The sequence below is a fragment of the Myotis myotis genome, unplaced genomic scaffold (genome assembly GCF_014108235.1).
Source record: "Myotis myotis isolate mMyoMyo1 unplaced genomic scaffold, mMyoMyo1.p scaffold_m19_p_20, whole genome shotgun sequence".
In the NCBI taxonomy this organism is placed as follows: Eukaryota; Metazoa; Chordata; class Mammalia; order Chiroptera; family Vespertilionidae; genus Myotis; species Myotis myotis.
In genome coordinates, this window is record NW_023416325.1 from 19,268,304 (window position 1) to 19,286,996 (window position 18,693).

Here is an 18,693-nt window from a genome sequence, read left to right on the forward strand (position 1 = left end):
CCTCCTCTTTCCTCCCTGAAACAGCACCCACAAGCATCACATAACCAGGCGCTGTCCTGGCAGGTCTGAAAAGGCTGCAGGGAAAAGACAGGGCTTTAAGAATCACATTTGACTCACTTTGTCGTTCCTCCCAGAGCTAAACCAGGTCAATGAGCTTATTTGTGTAGCTCAGCTGACTGCTAAGCTGCTGCAAGACTATTACTTTTCTCGGGCTTCCACCTTGGCACCTGGGAGGCTGCAGGCGACGCTCAGGAAGGCTAGGGTGTCAGGGCCCGAGCTCCAGGAGCACGCCCTGAACAGCTGCCCAGATAGAAACCTCCCAGGGGAAACTGAGTCCAGCCCGTGAGGGCGACTCCAGGCCTCTGAGCCTCCAGGGAGAGAGCACAGCAGTTTCCAAAGAGTGCCCACTGGTGGGACTCACGGAGCACTTGGGGACCTCTTTCAAAACCGCAAAAACTATCTTGTAACTGGACTCCTGGCAGACGATCTGCTTTGCGGGAAACCTGGGCTGACCTGAGCTCACGTCCTTTCCCCCCACCAGCCATCCAGCAAGATGGCCCACTGTCCTTCCCAACCTTTCCATGTATTTTTAAAAATAAATGTCTGCGCTCAGGGGCTCACTAACATGAACGGCATGCTTATATTTGGAGCAGGGTTTCCCCATCTTTCTCTCAGCTCCCGCAACACAGTGGAAGCCGGCTATGACCGGCTTCATCCTCGGAGTGCTTCACGCACATCAACTCTGGCCGAGGCGGAATGCCCGTAATTTACTCGTGAAGAAAAGAACTTCCTTCCCCGCTGAGTAAAAACCAGACAAGGATGAGGTGCAGAAACGCAAAGCTGAGACTGCGTGCAACTATGAAAGGGCTTTCACCTCTAACCTGACTTAATTTGAGAGGCAGGAGGACACTTGCCTCTCAAGGACACATGTGCACTTCCCTGCTTTGTCAATTCATTAGCTATCATTGGATTAAGTCAATTTAAAAATACCATACAGTATTCTACCTTGATTTACGCACTAGCACAAAGTACACGTTGATCTACAAAATATGGGCAAAACTTGACATCAACACTTTAATTAGTGGTAGGTTATCTGTGGAAGCTAAGAATCTAATTTGGCACAATTTATTTTCTTTTGTAATGTCATACATTTTAAAATGTAATCTGCTACATTTAAAGGTTTTTGACCTGTAATCACAAAAGGAATGAAAAGGAAGACCTTTTACTGAGCAATGACTGCAGAAGCCCTTACTCGGAATTCCAGCTCTAGCCGATTTGGCTCAGTGGCTAGAGCATCAGCCTGAGGACCAAAGGGTCCCAAATTCGATTCTGGCCAAAGGCATGTACCTTGGTGGCAGGCTCCTCCCCGGCCCGGGCCCTAGTCAGGGCTTGTGCAGGAGGCAACCAATCGATGTTTCTCTCTGTCTTTCCGTTTCTCTTCCACTCTCCCCAAAAATAAATGGAAAAATATCCTCAGGTGAGGATTAACAAACAAAAAAGGAATTCCAAGACCGTATCTCAGGTTAAGCCTCTTAGCACTGGATGAAGGTACAGCTACCGAGTACAGTTCTGTGCTTCCCTGCCAAAAGGCAGCTGTTTCTGTGATGGAAAACACAGCAGCTGTTTGCACAGGTGCAGAGCAGCAATACATGATAAGTTGGTCCCAGCAGAGAAGAATATGGTGTCTATTTAAAATTAGAGGAGGAAGAAGCAGAAAATGGCTAGCCCCAGTTGTAATCTTTGAGAGAAGGGGAAGCTCTGGTTTGAGGAAAATGGGCTCCAGATGGCTGGACTCTGTGCACCCTGTGAGAGTCAAAGCCAAGGACCAGTCGCCAAGAGACACGGGCCCTGGTCTTGCCTTAACACGTGGGACCTTTGGCTGGTCACAAAAAATCAGAATTTTGGCTCTGCAAGACACCTTAGCGAGAGGAAACAAATGCCAGGAGAGGTTCATTTGCTCAAGGTTGTTAATGCCCGTGTTCTTGTCAATAAAATTAGAATGCTACTCACATAGTTCATATTGCTGTTGTCACACGCACACCCTCCTTAGTAATAGCGAGGTGTGGCCGATAGTCTGAAATCTTGAATTTCACTGATAACGCCGATTTCTCATTTAGCCAATACCACTTCGATTCTGTGATAATCTGAATGCAAGCTGACCAGAGCCAGCCTACTCTACATAAAAAATTTATGAATGGAAAAGATTGCAAAAACTATTCACACTATTAAAATACTCCGAAGGCACCCACTTACAAAAAATGCATTTCGAGCAGCAATGTGTTTTGGTCCCTGGGGGTCCACAGATCACACAGTCCCGAGACATAATAAAACTGGACTCCTGTTCAAGTATCTGAATTAACTGCTTTGCCCTATGGTTGTAACTGGTCATGTTGTTTTGTTTATGATAATGTTAAAGGCTGTACTTTCATTTTACAGAAAGCCCAGCAGTTACGCTTTATCATCAGACAAGAATCAGGATGTACACACACAGGTGAGTGACAAGTTTCTGCTGGGACACGGAGTCGCCCACTCACAGCAGACAGCTGTTGCCACCTGTTCCCTTCATGTGAACGCAAGACTGGACAAGGAACGTCACAGACACGTGACTGAGCGAAAACGGGGATACTGGTACCCAAACTGTACTCGCACCATGAACAAACAATGCAAGAAAAATGCCCACAGGAAAAGGCGTAGGCGGCAATACATTATTGACATGCCAGAGTCAGGAAAAGTGATTGTGTAGAAAGAACTCTCATAATCCCACTGGCTTTTTAAAATAATTATTACTATTTACTATGTGGCACCTTTGTATAGTAGAATGACTAGTTTTCCAAATAGAATCTGTCGTGGTGTTTCTCCCTCTCCCTCCCCTCCCCCCCCCCCCCCCCCCCCCACACACACACACCATCAGTCCCTCCATGTACAGAGCTGCTGCAGTGGTCCTGGGGAGAACTCCGCTAGAGAAGGGAGGGCGCTGTTTATGCCCCTCCAGGTCACTCAGCGAGGGGAGGACGTCTGCACCTGGGTTATGTCAGTGTGCGAAGGACACCGCAGCAGAGTAATAACATCGCTCCTGGAGGCAGCACTGGGCTGCGAGAGGCCTGCGAGGAAGCAGCGGGTCCCGTGGGGCTTCGGGTAATTTAATCAGCAGCGCTTCAGCACCGCAGAACGCAAGGGCAGACACATAATAAAGTCAGCACGCAGCTCCTGCAGCTCTTCGGCTCAACCTGAGGGGGAAATACTACCGACTGGAGCGGGCCTCTCCACCTCGCACAGCTGCCGTTTGGAACCGGGGAACTGTGTGTCATGGGAACCTGCCTGGGCACTGCAGGGTGTCTGACAGCATCCCTAGCCTCCACCACTGGGGACGCCACACTCCCCCATTTGTGATAAAAATGCCCCCGTTCACTGCCTACATCAACTGAAAAAGTTAGTTTGTTGATACATGAGCCACTTGCTTCTGTACACACAATAAGGAGGTTAGCACAGGGCTGAGAGAGAAAAGGGGTGTAGGCTTCTTTTATGTAAAAATTAGAGGCCTGGCCGAAACCAGTTTGGCTCAGTGGATAGAGCGTCGGCCTGCGGACTGAAGGGTCCCAGGTTCGATTCCGGTCAAGGGCATGTACCTGGGTTGCGGGCACATCCCCAGTGGGAGATGTGCAGGAGGCGGCTGATCAATGTTTCTCTCTCATCGATGTTTCTAACTTTCTATCTCTCTCCCTTCCTCTCTGTGAAAAATCAATAAAATATATTTAAAAAAAAAAAAAATTAGAGGCCTGGTACACGAAATTCGTGCACTGGGGGGTGGGGGGGGGGCAGGGGTTCCCTCAGCCCAGCCTGAGCCCTCTTGCAGTCCAGAAGCCCTCAGGGGATGTCTGACTGACAGCTTAGGCACAATCCCCACTGTCAGTTAGACGTCCTTAGCACTGCCACGGAGGCAGGAGGCTCCCACCACCGCGCTGTGCTTGCCAGCCGTGAGCCAGGCTTCTGGCTGAGCAAGGCTCCCCCTGTGGGAGCGTACTGCATTGAGCATCTGCCCCCTGGTGGTCAGTGCATGTCATAGCAACAGGTCATTGCGCTGTTTGGTCAATTTGCATATTAGCCTTTTATTATATAGGATGCTCTGTAAGCGTCACCAACAGACACTTCACATGGAATGATAAATGACCAACCAAAACAAAGGAAAGGGCTCACCTCACTAGACACTAAATAAACACAAATTAGAACACTGAGATCCATTAGCAAAGAGTTAAAAAATGGTAACACAGGGTTCTCAAGGATATGGAGGTGCAGGTGAAAGTGAAAGCTGGTGAAAAGTTATCAGATAAATCTAAACACGTGTCTGTAAAAGTTTATCACTGCATTACTTGCAGTAGCAGAAAAATGATAAGCTAAACATGCTCAGCAGGGGATTCATAACATCATTGTATTTGACACCATGTGGTCATTAAACATTAGTATATGGGCCTTTATGTTACATACTAGGATGTACATTATGGGATTGTTCTCAAGAGGAAAAAGTGCTCTCATTCCTGCCTAGAAAGTCACGAGGGAAGAGAAAAAGGACTGGGGCTTATCTCTAGGATGCATGATTTTAAATTACTTTCATCTTTACATATATCTGAATTATCTGAAATTTTTAATCTTTAGCATGAGTTCTTTAAAAAATAGAAATAAAATCAATACTAAGGGCTCTGTCATTACCACCCTCCCCCCTGAGGGGCCAATCGATCCCCACCATGCACTGTGTGACATCAACCCTGCTGGGTGCAGACACAGACTTCCTGCCACCTCATAACCCTGGGAGAGGCAGATGCAACCCCGTTTCACAGAGTAAGGACATCAGTGCCCAAGGTCATGCCATTAGTAAGAGGCAGTTATTAACAGCAAGGCAGAATTCTGCCTGTGAAGACACTACACCGGCAGCATCCCCGTACATCTACAATCCTATATAATAAAAGGGTAATATGCAAATTGACCGAACAGTGGAACAACTGGTTGCTATGATGCTCACTGACCACCAGGGGGCAAACACTCAATGCAGGAGCTGCCCCCTGGTGGTCAGTGCGCTCCCACAGTGGGAGTGTGCTCAGCCAGAAGCCCAGATGAAGTTCTTGTTTTGGTTCAGTCATTAAAGCTCAGCAGGGACTCTGGGAAGTCACTTCACCCCTGACTATTGCCTCATCCAGGAGGTGCAAACACAAGTGAGCTTAATTCTCTATCACAAGGCTATAGATACTGTTTGCAGAGGCATGGAAAATGCAAAGCATGCCAAGTCAATATTCAAGTACAAAGTCAACATCCATGGGTTAACCTGTGGCGAGTGCAGTGGCAGTGGCGGGAGCCTTTCCCGCCTTCGCGACAGCACTAAGGATCCCTTGGGGAATGTCCACCTGCTGGCTTAGGCCCACGGGGAGCAGGCCTAAGCTGGCAGGCAGACATCCCTCAAGGGCTCCAGGACTGCAAGAGGGTGTAGGCTGGGCTGAGGGACCCCCCCCATCCCCCAAGTGCACGAATGTCATGCACCAGGCCTCTAGTGTATCTATAAATCTCAATAATGGAAAAATTCAATTATGTGACCCTCCCGAGTTCCTCTGCAGCTACACCAGCCAAGGTGCACCCCCAAGGCCCTCCACGTCAGTTTCTGGGAGCAGCGATCTGAAAGCCACATTCCTTGCTCTAAAGCCCTGTCCTCTGCTTCCTAAGAGCTACCGAGCTCACCCTGCAATGCCAGCTCCAGCTCGGCCGAGTCTAGGGCCACCCAGAGTCCCTGGCACCATGGAGGCAGGACATCCTCTCCTCTATACATGACTATCTCAGTGCCCTTTCCTCACTTTACTGGTTGTTTCTTTACCAGCGGATACATCTCATCTTTATGGCCTCACCAAGGAGCATAGTAATTAAGATTCAGAATTGGGGGGAAAGCTTCGAATTACCTAATTACCTTTAGCCCCAAGCACGCAATACTTAATATTTTTTCTAAACAAAAGGTGTTTTTGTCCCTTCTTTGATCTTTTCCTAAAATTTCATTATGTACCATGCACTTTGCCAAGACGAGGCCTCTAATTCTAGAAACCCTCAGTCAGGGGAACCAGAAACCAACCAGGGATTGGAGAGGCGAGAGGTCCTGGGTGAGAAGGCCAGTCCAGGTCCGTTGGGTGACTTCATTATGTCCTCTACAGCACTGGGAGTTGACAAAACAGTGAACACACCCCTAATTGACTTAAGTACAACAAACATATTCCAGGGCCAAGTGAAAATGACCTTTGGATTATCGGCCCAATTTGGCTATTTATGCCACCTCTCCCCTTTTTTGGCCTGGACGGCTGAAATCTATATGCTCTCAGGGGGGCTGTTTACAGATGAGTCAGCATTGGAGCTGATGAGAGTTGGTGAGAAGGACAGTGGACCCGGGCCCCAGATGAAGTTCTTGTTTTGGTTCAGTCATTAAATCTCAGCAGGGACTCTGGGAAGTCACTTCACCCTGACTATTGCCTCATCCAGGAGGTGCAAACACAAGTGAGCTTAATTCTCTATCACAAGGCTATAGATACTGTTCGCAGAGGCATGGAAAATGCAAAGCATGCCAAGTCAATATTCAAGTACAAAGTCAACATCCATGGGTTAACCTGTGAGGAAACTCTTCTCACATTAAATCTATGTTATATTTCTCAAGAGTTAAAATAAGCTCAAAGGAGAGGCTGGTACCAGTGACCACAGAAAACAAACTCAAGTCTCACACTGCGTTACAGAAAAACACCCGAGATGGTAAAACACCCAGACATGCACATTTCTTTCACATACAGTTTGATTTAGCACCAATGAACACACAGAGAACCCAAAAAGTCCACTGCACATTGATTACATTTCTTGGGATCTAACATTTAAAAACTGCCAGACACACAGTTTACCCTCAAAGAAAACTTATTTATCAGGACAAACCACTTTGGGAAGGTTAAGTATAAGAAGTAATAGGAGGGGGTGAAGGGAAACGGCCACTACATATTGCAGAAACACACTGGAAGGCAAACATGGCCCAAAGAAAAAGAAAAAAAAAAAGTCAAAAGCAGGTTATAAAATAGCGCTCTGCTCCAAGGTCAACAACTTGAACCAATAAAATGAAAAAACCTTGCCCAACCCCAGGTCAGTGTGTGACTCCAGGAAAAAGCTGTGCAGTAATGGAACTCCTGAGAGCAAAGAGGGATACTACTCAAGGGGCCTGTCGTGATCTGAGGACCAAATACCCCAGGCCTTGACCAGAGAGGTTTAGTGTTGTTCGGAAACACAGGGCACGCCTGGAGCGTGTGGACCTGCAATTGCATGCCCTGCGTTCATTCACTCGTCCCACTGAGGGGAGATGTTAAGTCTCTTACAGCTCCTTCCTAGCAACTCGGGTTTTCTTCTCCCTCTTTGCGAATCATGGGGAAACTGCATGTCTGTACTTGTTACATCTCATGAAGCTGAAAGCAATAAAGGATGACCGCTTATGGCCAGTTGTAGATGTATCTCCACTGAGGAAGCGCCTTAACACAGGGTTCCATGACTGGGAGGAGAGGAGGCTGCGGTGATTTTCCTGAGGCTCCTGCTGGACCACAACCAAGATGACCAGGCACTTCATAGGAAATGAGAACAAAATCCTCTGGAACAGTAAGTCAGACTCTCAGGTTAAAACGATGCTTGCCACAGGAATACATGTATCCCAGATCCCCCAGAAAAAATCTGAGAGCACATGGTAGCAGCTGCTAGAAACTTGGCACTAGATGAGAATGGAACAGTATCTTTGAGATCTCAGACAGTTTTAGATGTCAGCATACGGTGTTCAGGGCCCACTCCTGAAGATGCTGTTAAAACAAAACCAAAATAACTACCTGGAGAGAACATGCATGTTCTAAGAGGCCATTTTATCTGGGTGAAGGGATGATTTAACTCATGAAACTAAAGAACATAAGAAAACAACAACCACAACAGTTTCCTTGAATATATTCAACTATCAAGGCAAGGCATTCTTCAATATAAAACATTATAATTTTCCCAATACTACAAAGAAATCCAATAAATAACTGTACAGTGAAGGGCCCCGATGAACCCTGTGAGTGACCCTGGGACACCGAGCAGCTGCAATGGTGGAGGTGCCCACAGCACCAATCCCTCCGCAAGGTCGCCTGCAGTTTGGTCTTTTTCAAATGTGACCCGCTGGTGTTTCCAAGCTGCTTTATAGATCAGTCCCATCTGGTGAAGCCTGGCGGGGAGTGCAGCCCAAAGAGTACAGCCCAAGAAGTGGTCAAAGCCAAGGTTTCCTCACGACAACTCTCTTCTTCCAAGGGACTAGTGACCGCTGAGCCTGGCTTCAGACTAAGTGCTTTAGCCGCATGCGCTTGGAAAGTCTTCTGTGCCCATCACTGCGCCCATCACGCTGGGAAGAGCTCGGGAGGGCTCTCTCCATAGCAATACTTTGCTATGGGATCCCTATAGGTGTTCTCGTGCTGCACACTCTGTTGGCAAAAGGGAAGACAAGAGCTCCATGAGAGAGCAGTCCCACACACCTCCCTTCAGAGCTGCTGAAGTCCAAGCGGGCTGCTGTCAGGCACTCCCTGCAGGAGCCTGGCCACATCCATCTCCGAATGTCACTATCAGGCTCCCAGGCACTTTCTGGAACAAAGGCGAATGCTCAACGCAGAATGCCAATGAAGATCATGAAAATGGACATAACATCACTGCATGACTGTTTCTTTTTATGTACACAAGTGAGTTTCTAACAACCTCACTGCAACTCAGGACAACTAGTTTTTCTCAAATTATTTTATATTAGATTAAGGTCCAAAGGGTGTTTTGCACCTGACTCTGTGCTTCACAGAAATTCAGTCACTGGTACTGAACCCTGAAAATATGGAGGAGATACATTTCAAATCGCTTTCATAAAGTTTTATGTATCTCTGGGTTTGGCACTCGGGCCAAATCCCACAATACCAGACAAGCCTTATTTGGCTGAGAAATAGGAAGTGTGATTTAAAACAAACACCCCGATGGCTAATTTTTCAGCAGTTTGTTTTCATACAGGCAACTTGAGTTTTTGGCTAGTCTAGAGTTCATGAATTAGCCCACGACCAATACTAAACATCTACACTGTAAGTACTAATCCAATTTGCAGACGTGTCGCCAAAAGCTTCTCTTTCTTGGGATACTGCTATATAAACAAATTGCCAACTGGGAAATATTTCTTTACAATAGAAGAAAGTTTAGCATCTTCACTCACAACTGGAAATAACTTCTGGGTTTTATCAAAGAAAGAAAATATTTCGACTTTTCTGGCAACTCTCGGAATGAGAGAGAATCTGAATCAAAGTTAGTCACGTGTTCAGCCTCCTCCACACTTCCTTTAAGGCCCATTCAAGTGGAAAGCTCTTCCAACAAAACAAGCCCACCAGGAATTTTTTCATGTTTTCAAATGCTCATTATAATCCCTGAAACATTTACCCAATGATGCTGGGTGCTCTAAGAGCAGACCAGAGACATAAAAAGTGGCGTAAAATCAAAAGGTGGACTACAGACAGACATCTGGCAAAGAGTGCAAGAGTTCCAGAAAATGACAAATGAGTCAGTTATCTCAGACGAAGCCAGTACAATCTTGGAGACACCATGAATAGAGGCCAGAAGAAGCGTGCTTGTATAACAAACACGTCGGTGATTTTTTAAAAAGACAGCCCCACAACAGCCCAACCACAAAAGCTGAGAGCCAAGGCCACAGTGATGGACTTCCAGGCGCTTTCAGCAGCAGGTGCGATGTTCAGTGCCCGAACAGCAAAGCATGTAGTGACAGCATGCTGATGAGTATCGAGAGCTTGACGACCAACACATTACGCATGTATTTTTAAACACCACCTGCCCCTTCCCCTTGAATCATAAAATAAACCATAACTCTGTCCCAGAACAAATTACTATTTACTCTCAATGAGTGGTTGCTGAAAAGCCTCAGTTCTGACAAAAGAACTTCTCTCAGAAACTGGACTATTAAGATTCCACCCAGATTTAAAAAATAATTTTAGGCTCCCACTTAAAAGTATAGACATGCCAATCAGATGGGGAGATGCAAGTTGATCAGACCTTGATTTAATATAAACATTTTACTTCTCTGACTTGTATAAATCTCATGCTGACATTCTAAACACTCATTCCACCAAAGCTTCATTTGAATCTCTTCTCCATTATCACTCATATCCTATGACATATCATAATCATACCTCCATGATCATACTTTCCCACCCACCCTTCCTCCTACCCACCCAACCCCCAGCTAGAAACATCAGAGCTTCTGACCTGGGATGAGGTCCTGCATTTAGCCAAACACAATTCAAAGTGATCCTCCACTGCCATGAAGAGGTTCTGGAAGGCCACAGCTGCCCGGTTGAGGAAGCGCTCCAGGAGAAGTTGCTATGGAAACAAAAGTTAGTACCTATAATAAATTCCAGACTCAGCAGCACAAAAAGTAACCTTGGATATTTCTCCTAAACTAGGAGACTGCTGACGGGGTGGGGGTAAGAGTGAGGGAGGCAGCCAGCTCCAAGGGGAAAGAGCACTGGTATCTTATTCATCAGATATCTGATTAGCAAAACAATGGCCCATTCTGCAAAAGAACCATTCAAGTCACTGGGAACCACCTCCTTCCTTGGAGACAAAGGCTACTTCACAGCAGCAACTCCTGACACCTACAAAGCTCCCTTCTAAATTCTATTTTCAGAAGAACCCAATGCTCATCATAAAATAAAGGCAGAGAGACGTGAGCAGATGCAGAACAAGGAGCAGCTCTCCATACCTTGTTGGGCTGCAGGCAGCAGGAAACGCAGTGCTCGTAAGCACTGCAGCAGCCGTTGGTCAAGCAGCCATCACAGCAGTACTGCTTGGTGCCCGGGACGTTGACATTACAGCAGCCATTCACCAGCAAGTCCTTCCTTTCACAAACGTATCCTGCAAGTCAGAGACTACCCTGAGTATTAAAGCAGCAGGGATCCCAACTCACTACCAGCCGTGATCTAGACTCAGCAACGTCCGCACTGTATGCAAAGATCAGAGACAGAATCTGGAGTCTGGAGAATCCTAAGCACCAAAGAGGTAGGAGAATCAGACACTACGTGATGAGGGCTTGCTTCTCACATGCCATCCTTTAAAAACGTGAATTCCCACATTAGAAGTAGGCTCCAGCCTTACCTGCCTAAAACAACCTGTTAGTCTGCTGCTGCGTGTTTGATTTACTCTCCACGTAAAGTCACGCCTGTGTTTTCCTATTCTAATCTAGGGGGAAAAGCCATTTTTTCATCTACACCTGCAGAAAAATGCCATTTTTTCAATACAAAAATCTAAAAATAGAAAAAGCCAAGGCATTAATTCCCAAAAGTGAAATCCTTCTAGATAAAAAACAAACATCTGCCCCCTCCTTTTCGCAAGTATCTTTTAAATGCTTGCCATTTATTGAATGGTTTGGAAGATTTTTTTTTTAACTGAAGTAGTTACACTTCACCTTTACAAACTGATTTAGGCTGTTTTCAAGTATACATACCAAGTGTTCAATTACCCCTCAGTATTGGGAAAAGGGAATCCTCTGATACCCAAGAAAGAAAAATCCTCCTAATTCCCTCCACTCCTCATAAATCCCATCATCTCTCCCAGCCAGCGTGGCTCAGTGGTTGAGTGTCGACCTATGAACCGGTTCGATTCTTGGTCAGGGCACATGCCTGGGTTGTGGGCTCGATCCCCAGAGTGAGGGGCGGGGGGTGCAGGAGGCAGCTGATCAATCTCTCTCTCTCTCTCTTTCTCTCTCTCTCCCTTCCTCTCTGAAATCAATTAAAATATATTTTAAAAATATAAAATAATAAATAAACCCCATCATCTCTATACACACGCTCCCTCCAACCCAGCCAATCCATGCTCAACTTTAAGGAATGAATTACCTTGCAAAAGTTAATTTATTGTTCAGAGTTGCTAACAGACACTTCTCTACATCTTTCTGGGAGTGGGAATGAGGTATGTGAGAAGAAGTGGATGAGGGACACCACTTGGCCCTTGGGAAACTCCCAGATGTACACACAGCTCACAGATGCACACACAAGCCCACAGGTATATGCCCAGGCCCACAGGTCAGAGCAACTGTCCATCCAAATACCCCAGCTTCTTAACCCTCAGAGAATGAGACTTGGTGAAGTATACTGTTGTTTTCAGAAACTACTCTGGAAAACAAAGTCTGTGCAAATGTAGGAAGCACCAGGAACACAATGGAAGAAACTAAAAGAGCCCTCACTCACACTTGGAAAACTGGGGCTTACCTGGGAACTGGTGCTTTTCGTTACTTTAACTGTGCCATTCTGTCTTTAAATTAAGAGAGGATGATTCCAGCCCTAGCCGGTTTGGCTCAGTGGCTAGAGTCCTGGGTTTGATTCCAGTCAAGGGCATGTACCTTGGTTGCAGGTTCCTCCCTGGCCCGGGCCCTGGTTGGGGCGCGTGCAGGAGGCAACCAATCAATGTGTTTCTCTCACATCAATGTTTCTCTCTGTCTTTCCCTCTCTCTTCCACTCTCCTTAAAAAATCAATGGGAAAATATCCTCGGGTGAGGATTAACAGACAGAGAGAGACAGAGACAGAGAATGATGATGATGATTCCAATGCCATCACAAATGTTTCTGGGATTACAAGGATTATAACTATACAAACAAACAAAAAAATCCAAGAAGCCAAAATGTTTCTTGAAATTCTGCCCCAAATGATAAATACACAGCAATTTTACCACTTCTGGGTCAGGAAGTTGTAAAATATAATGTGACCTACACTCCACTTGTTGAAATTATCTTTCTGCCCTTTTCTCTTTTCCACATTCTCAGTGTCAACATCAGGCCTTCTTTCTCTCCCTAGTGCTAACTGCCAGCAGCCTTGAAACCAGAGGTCTTTCTAATTTCTGGTGAAAGAAAGCTCACCAAGATTTCACCTTTTCCATCATAAATCTAAGCATGCAAACATCATTTCCAACAGGAATTCTGTAAGGTCACAACCGCAGAGTGTATTGCTACTGACTGAGAAATTAACTTCTAACCTTTGAAAGTCTGAAATTCTAATTGGTTGTCCTATTTAATAAGGTGTTACCCTGGCAATATTCATTGTGACATCTGCTTCCTAAAAGGCATCAATTCCTGCAAGTTTTCTTCATTAAACTGTTTCTCCCTTCTCCCACACTCATGGAGGTAAAATATAATCTATGGTTCTTGAATTTTTAATTGCTTGATTCTTGGAACTTTTTACTTAATAAGTCTGAGAATCTTTGTCTCACTCGAAATAATCAGAGGAAAATTATTCTTTGGCTTGCTACAAAATGACAAACTGTCATTCATAACCTAATATTAAATATTAAAGCCAAGGCATAGATGACATGTTTTCTCACTATAAGCATCATAAAAAACAAAACAAACAAAAAAACACCAAAAAAAAAACAGTTTATAAGAGAAAAAAAACACTGAACTCCAAGTTCAGTCCTTGTCCCATGTCTGCCTGCTGACTAGCTGTGTCATCTTGTGGAAGTAACTTAATTCTGTTAAAAATAAAACACAGGTTATTTGCAATGTTATCTGCTTTTTCCTTGAGTTCCTTAACCTCTCAGTGCCTGTGTCTTCACCTACACAGTGACAATACCTCTATATGTATTATAGCAATAGCTGGACCTCGTAGGACTATTGACAAAATCAAATGGGATATTCAAGGAAAGCTTTCACCCAGTGCCCAGCACATGGTAAGAGCTCAATTAAGGCAGGCTGAGGATTAGTGGGAGTCTCGCTTTAGGAAGACTGAGCCAGATTAGAGTTGTAAGAACTGTAGCAGCTGTCTAATCCAACTACCTCACCAGCACAGGAATCACCTTTCTGTCTAAAAGGAATCAGAAAAGTCTGAGAGAAAGTACCAAAACAGACAGACTACTATTTTAGCTGTAAGAGTAACACATTTTGAATGTGCTTATAATTCACTTGAGATTACCCAATCAGTCATTAACAAATGCATTTCCTAAGTACCAATTATTATTCAAGTTACCAAAGAAAACTGAGCTCCTATTCTATAGAATTGACCAAGATGAGAAGAAAAGACCGGTGAGCTGTAAAGAGACTGGCAGGAAGTAGCAGAGGCACTGATGTGTGATAAAATGCTAAAACTCTAAGTTATAGGCACAAGGAGTTTCAGAGTTAGAATTATCAAACCAAGCTTCTCTGATGCTGAGGGGAACCTTGAACAATGAGTTAGGTCTGAAAGACAAAGAAGACGTGAGAAATGTTGGAAATGAGCACGAAGGGAAAAGGCACATATAGAATCCCTACTTAAAAACCCTAGGAATGGTGGCACCAAAGCACTTCACTGACTGCAGGAGGAGAAGGAAGCCAGCCTTACCTAGTTCGTCGGTGATGAGGTGCTTCCCTTGGATGGAGTTCCGGCACTGGTTGCTGGGCCGACTGCTATTGCCCAAGTTAAACTGCACTTTCCACAGAATGGGCTGATCATGGTCTTGAACCTGGAGGAGATTCCGATCTCTCACTGCCCTCTCCTCCTACAAAGAGACCATAAAAGAAAAGATTAAAGTATCATTTCTTATATTTTCACCAATTTTTTCATAGAAACAGCAACAGAACAGACACAATTTTTAAAAAGCTTGCACAAGAATCTGCATTCCCCTGGTATGAGCAAAATCTGAGCCAAAGTCACAAAATCAAATGCAGAAAAATAAATTAGGGCTATGCTATGCTTCGCAACTGGAGTTCTTACATGAATGCCCCTTGATTACGTGCACATTCTAAATAGGTATAAAAGTGTTAGAGCTAAGATAACGGTATGGCAAGGTATACTACAAGCTATTAACATGGGAGGGACATAAGTGATTATTAACAGCTTTTAGCATTTTTGGAATATTTTTGTTTTTAAAATGATAAAAACATTATTTAAAAACATAATTATCATTAACAATAGGAGACACTAAGGGATCTACAGAAACGCTATACTAGCCTTGAAAGTTTCCTGTAAATCTATAATTATTCCAAAATAAAAAGTTTATTTTTAAAAAAACATAATTGCCCTAACCCCGTGGTCGGCAAACTGCGGCTCGTGAGCCACATGCGGCTCTTTGGCCCCTTGAGTGTGGCTCTTCCTAAGCCTTAGGAGTACCCTAATTAAGTTAATAACAATGTACCTATGTATATGGTTTAAGTTTAAAAAATTTGGCTCTCAAAAGAAATTTCAATCGTTGTACTGTTGATATTTGGCTCTGTTGACTAATGAGTTTGCCGACCACTGCCCTAGCCGATTTGGCTCAGTGGATAGAGTGTCATCCCATGGACTGAAGGGTCCTGGGCTCGATTGTGGCCAAGGGCATGTTCCTCAGTTGCAGGCTTGATCTCCAGCCTTGGTTGGGAGGCAACCAATCAATGTATCTCTCTCACATCACTGTTTTTCTCTGGTGTCTCTCCCACTCCCTTCCACTCTCTCTAAATATCAGTGGAAAAATATCCTGGGGTGAGGATTAACAACAACAAAAAAACAAACAAAAAAAACCAACAACATAATTACCAACATTAAAGACAAAAATTGCCCACAATCCCATCACTTACATAAAGTGCTATCTATTTTTGCATATTAACTTCTAGCCTTCTGACCCTGACATTTACACTTACAAATGAGGATGCTTGGCATTCAGCACTTCTTGACACTAATTAGATGGTAAACCATTCAAGCAGCTACATTATCTCGAGAATCACATTTTAAGGCTACATAATAATCCATCATGTTGATGTGCCATAATTTGTAAACATATCCTCTACAGATCAACATTTAGCCCATTCTTGACTTTTGTTATCAGATAGCAATGCAATAGAAATGTAGTTTTTATTTATTCTCTTGAATAAATAAATAGTACTTCTACAATTACTTTGTAGAAGTAATTATTATAAGTAGTCATGTCATACAGTGCCAAATAACTTCCCTGAAGTTATACATACGCCATTTGTAATATTACCAGCATTTACATAAGATAGTGTTTACAATTTACCACGCCTCACCAGGCCTGGATTGTGTTCTTCAAATTACTAGTGTGAAACAATCCTTCAAGGTGGCTGTCATTTCTACTCTGCCCCTCCCTCCTGCTTCTTTTAAAGGAAAGAACTGGCACCAGCAGGAACAGGATGGGTTATGCAAAAACAACATCTGTGTTCTTCGGGTGCAAGAAGAGGAGCTAAATGCAGAAGCCTTGGGAACTAGGGCAAATCACTTAGGTGCACACTGCTTAACTACCTGTGAATTCATACTCCTCTGCTCTGCTGGGACCTATCAGTTTACTGCATAATCAAGCTACGTGCAAACTAAACTGAGCGTCAAATGCTACCCTAGATAAATTAACAGCCATAAGGACTGTTAAGAGGCTGGTCAAAGTACAGTAAACTGGCTCTCACAAGGTTAAAAGTGCTCTTAACATTACTCTCAAACTATCCTGTCATTCTTCCTGAGGGAAAAAAAACACACAAGAGTTCATGAACAAGTGCATCCCAGAAGGACCTCTTCCACATAACTACATTCCTGGTAAACAGGAAGGCAATTCTCCCAGCACTTGATTTTCCAAACATGAATATTCAAGACCTTGCCAAAAGGATTAGATAAGAGCTGTACAATCAGAAAGATTGTACAGAGACTGTGTAAGATAGCAACGGTAATGAATTAGTACATGTTCACTTGTGTGAAAGTCTAGTCACGCAAAGGGTGTGAAGGGGCACTGATGGATTCCTTTATTGGATAAGTACTTTTAAACCTTCCTCCAAGTGTTCCACCTACTCTATTAGGTTGTCTCAATTTTACACGTGTGTGTGTGTGTGTGTGTGTGTGTGTGTGTATACACACTTTTTTTTTATTCATTCAAAGGTTTCAAGATGGTACAATGCATTAAGGAAATAGAGACAAAAGTAGCCAGATTCTCTAATCCCAAAGAGCCTTCAGAGCAGTTGATAAAGAGGTAGCAGAAATCAGTGCAATCGACCACCACCAATGTCCACAGGGACTACACTGGGATACAAAGAAAAGAGCGGGAACAAAAAGGAACAAACATGCACACAAAGAACTTTCTTCATAAACTGTTAAGGAGCTATAGAAATGTTTTCATTACTCATATGTTACTTAACCTGATTTTAAAGGGGGGATATTAATAACTGTCCTGTCTATTTTTCAGGGGTCATCATAAGGGTCAAATGAGATAAATGTTCCATTTACGTAGTGAAGCACTTAAACAGAAGGCATTGCCATTAAAAGATTTGCTTATGTTTCTCAAAAGAAAAAAGGGGAGGGGGTGGCAAGTAAAAGGCCAGGAGGCATCCCAAATGTCTAATATTTGGGGAATGAATGCCTCAATATGGCCTAATCAAGGAAAATTTTAGTTATAAAAAAACTGTACTTAAAAAACACTTTAAAAGATGGATACAATGCACATATGTAAAGAAACAGTATGCCCAATTATATTTTAAAAATATGAAAAATGAAGAAGAAAATATGCCCAGGTATCATCAGCGACTCCCTCTGGTTGGTGAGACTGCTAGTAGTGTTCCTCCTCTACCCTGTGCTGATCAGTGGAAAGCAAAAAACAGATTAGCAACTCGCTCTTATGACTTATTCCACTTTACTTTAGACAGTATCTAACTTGGCACCAATTTACAGTTAATTACTTTCAAGCTGAAGGCATGAACATGTTTTCAAGGAGTTACACAAATACCTGAGATATTCAGAAACTGCACCACTTGAACAAGTCTGAGACCATTTCCTTACAAGTAAGGACCCTTCTGACTCCAAGATTGGGAATTCTGTCATCTCAGCTCACACACCCACGCAGCATTCGGCCCACCCTGCCGCTCTATCATGGCATCTTGCTTTGTTTCCTTCGTATCGTACATCATTGTCTGAAATAACTTTGCTTTTTTGCCACTTCTCCCCCCGACCCACCCCCGCAGAACAGAGGCTCTTGGAGAGGAAGGCTTTTCTGCTTCGCCCCTCACTGTATCTCCATCATCCAGCAGACAGTGCCTTAGCAACACAGCTGGTGCTCACTGAACATATTTGTTAAATAACTGTGCCCAAGTCACCTGGCACCACTCACCGTTCGCAATCCTCTCCCCCAGTGGCATCCCTGCCATTGTCACTAATTTCTCCTGCACTCCCATCTCTGTAATTTAAACTATCCCCCAAAGCATTAATTAACATGAAAACCAAAGAAATGAGGAATTCAAAGCAGTAGAGGATAATCCACGATTCTCTAGGCACAAGCACCACCTCTGCTCCAGCAGTGCCTGGTCTCACTGCAGCAGAGCTCGGATCCCAAGGAGCTGGGAAGTTGTCCACGTCCTCTTCTCAATGTATCCTAACCTCCCCCCCCCCCCCCCACTCATTCCCTGTCACCACCTCCACGTTCCAGATGAAGACACTGAGGCTAGGCCAAATGAAGCAGACCCCCAAGTCACCCAGTTCGGAGTGGCAGACACCAAAACTGCAGCGAGAGTGAGGCAGGAGCAGCACACACAAAAATGCATATGGGAGAACGTCAGACAAGTTTTTGGTCCCAAGGATCATTCATACTCTTAAAAATTACTGAGGACCCAATATGTGGGTTTATAAGAATTATGGCCGTTGATATTTATCATATTGGAA

General features: G+C 44.3%; 1 protein-coding gene across 5 annotated transcripts in view; it reads right to left on the reverse strand.

Annotated features, from left to right (window-relative positions):
• SPRING1 (SREBF pathway regulator in golgi 1) overlaps positions 1-18,693 on the reverse strand; it is a 71,066-nt gene that overhangs the window by 48,695 nt on the left and 3,678 nt on the right. The window contains exons 2-5 of one of the 5 annotated variants that reach the window (XM_036353273.1): positions 14,413-14,569; positions 10,811-10,962; positions 10,315-10,428; positions 6,625-7,841 (exon numbers count right to left, since the gene is read on the reverse strand). In XM_036353273.1, the coding sequence (XP_036209166.1) occupies positions 7,806-7,841; positions 10,315-10,428; positions 10,811-10,962; positions 14,413-14,569 (459 nt within the window). In that variant the 3' untranslated portion in view covers positions 6,625-7,805. Of the gene's footprint in view, positions 1-6,624; positions 7,842-7,963; positions 8,493-8,565; positions 8,650-10,314; positions 10,429-10,810; positions 10,963-14,412; positions 14,570-18,693 lie in introns of those variants that run through there. The other 4 variants (XM_036353271.1, XM_036353272.1, XM_036353274.1 and 1 more) reach the window with 4 other exon arrangements.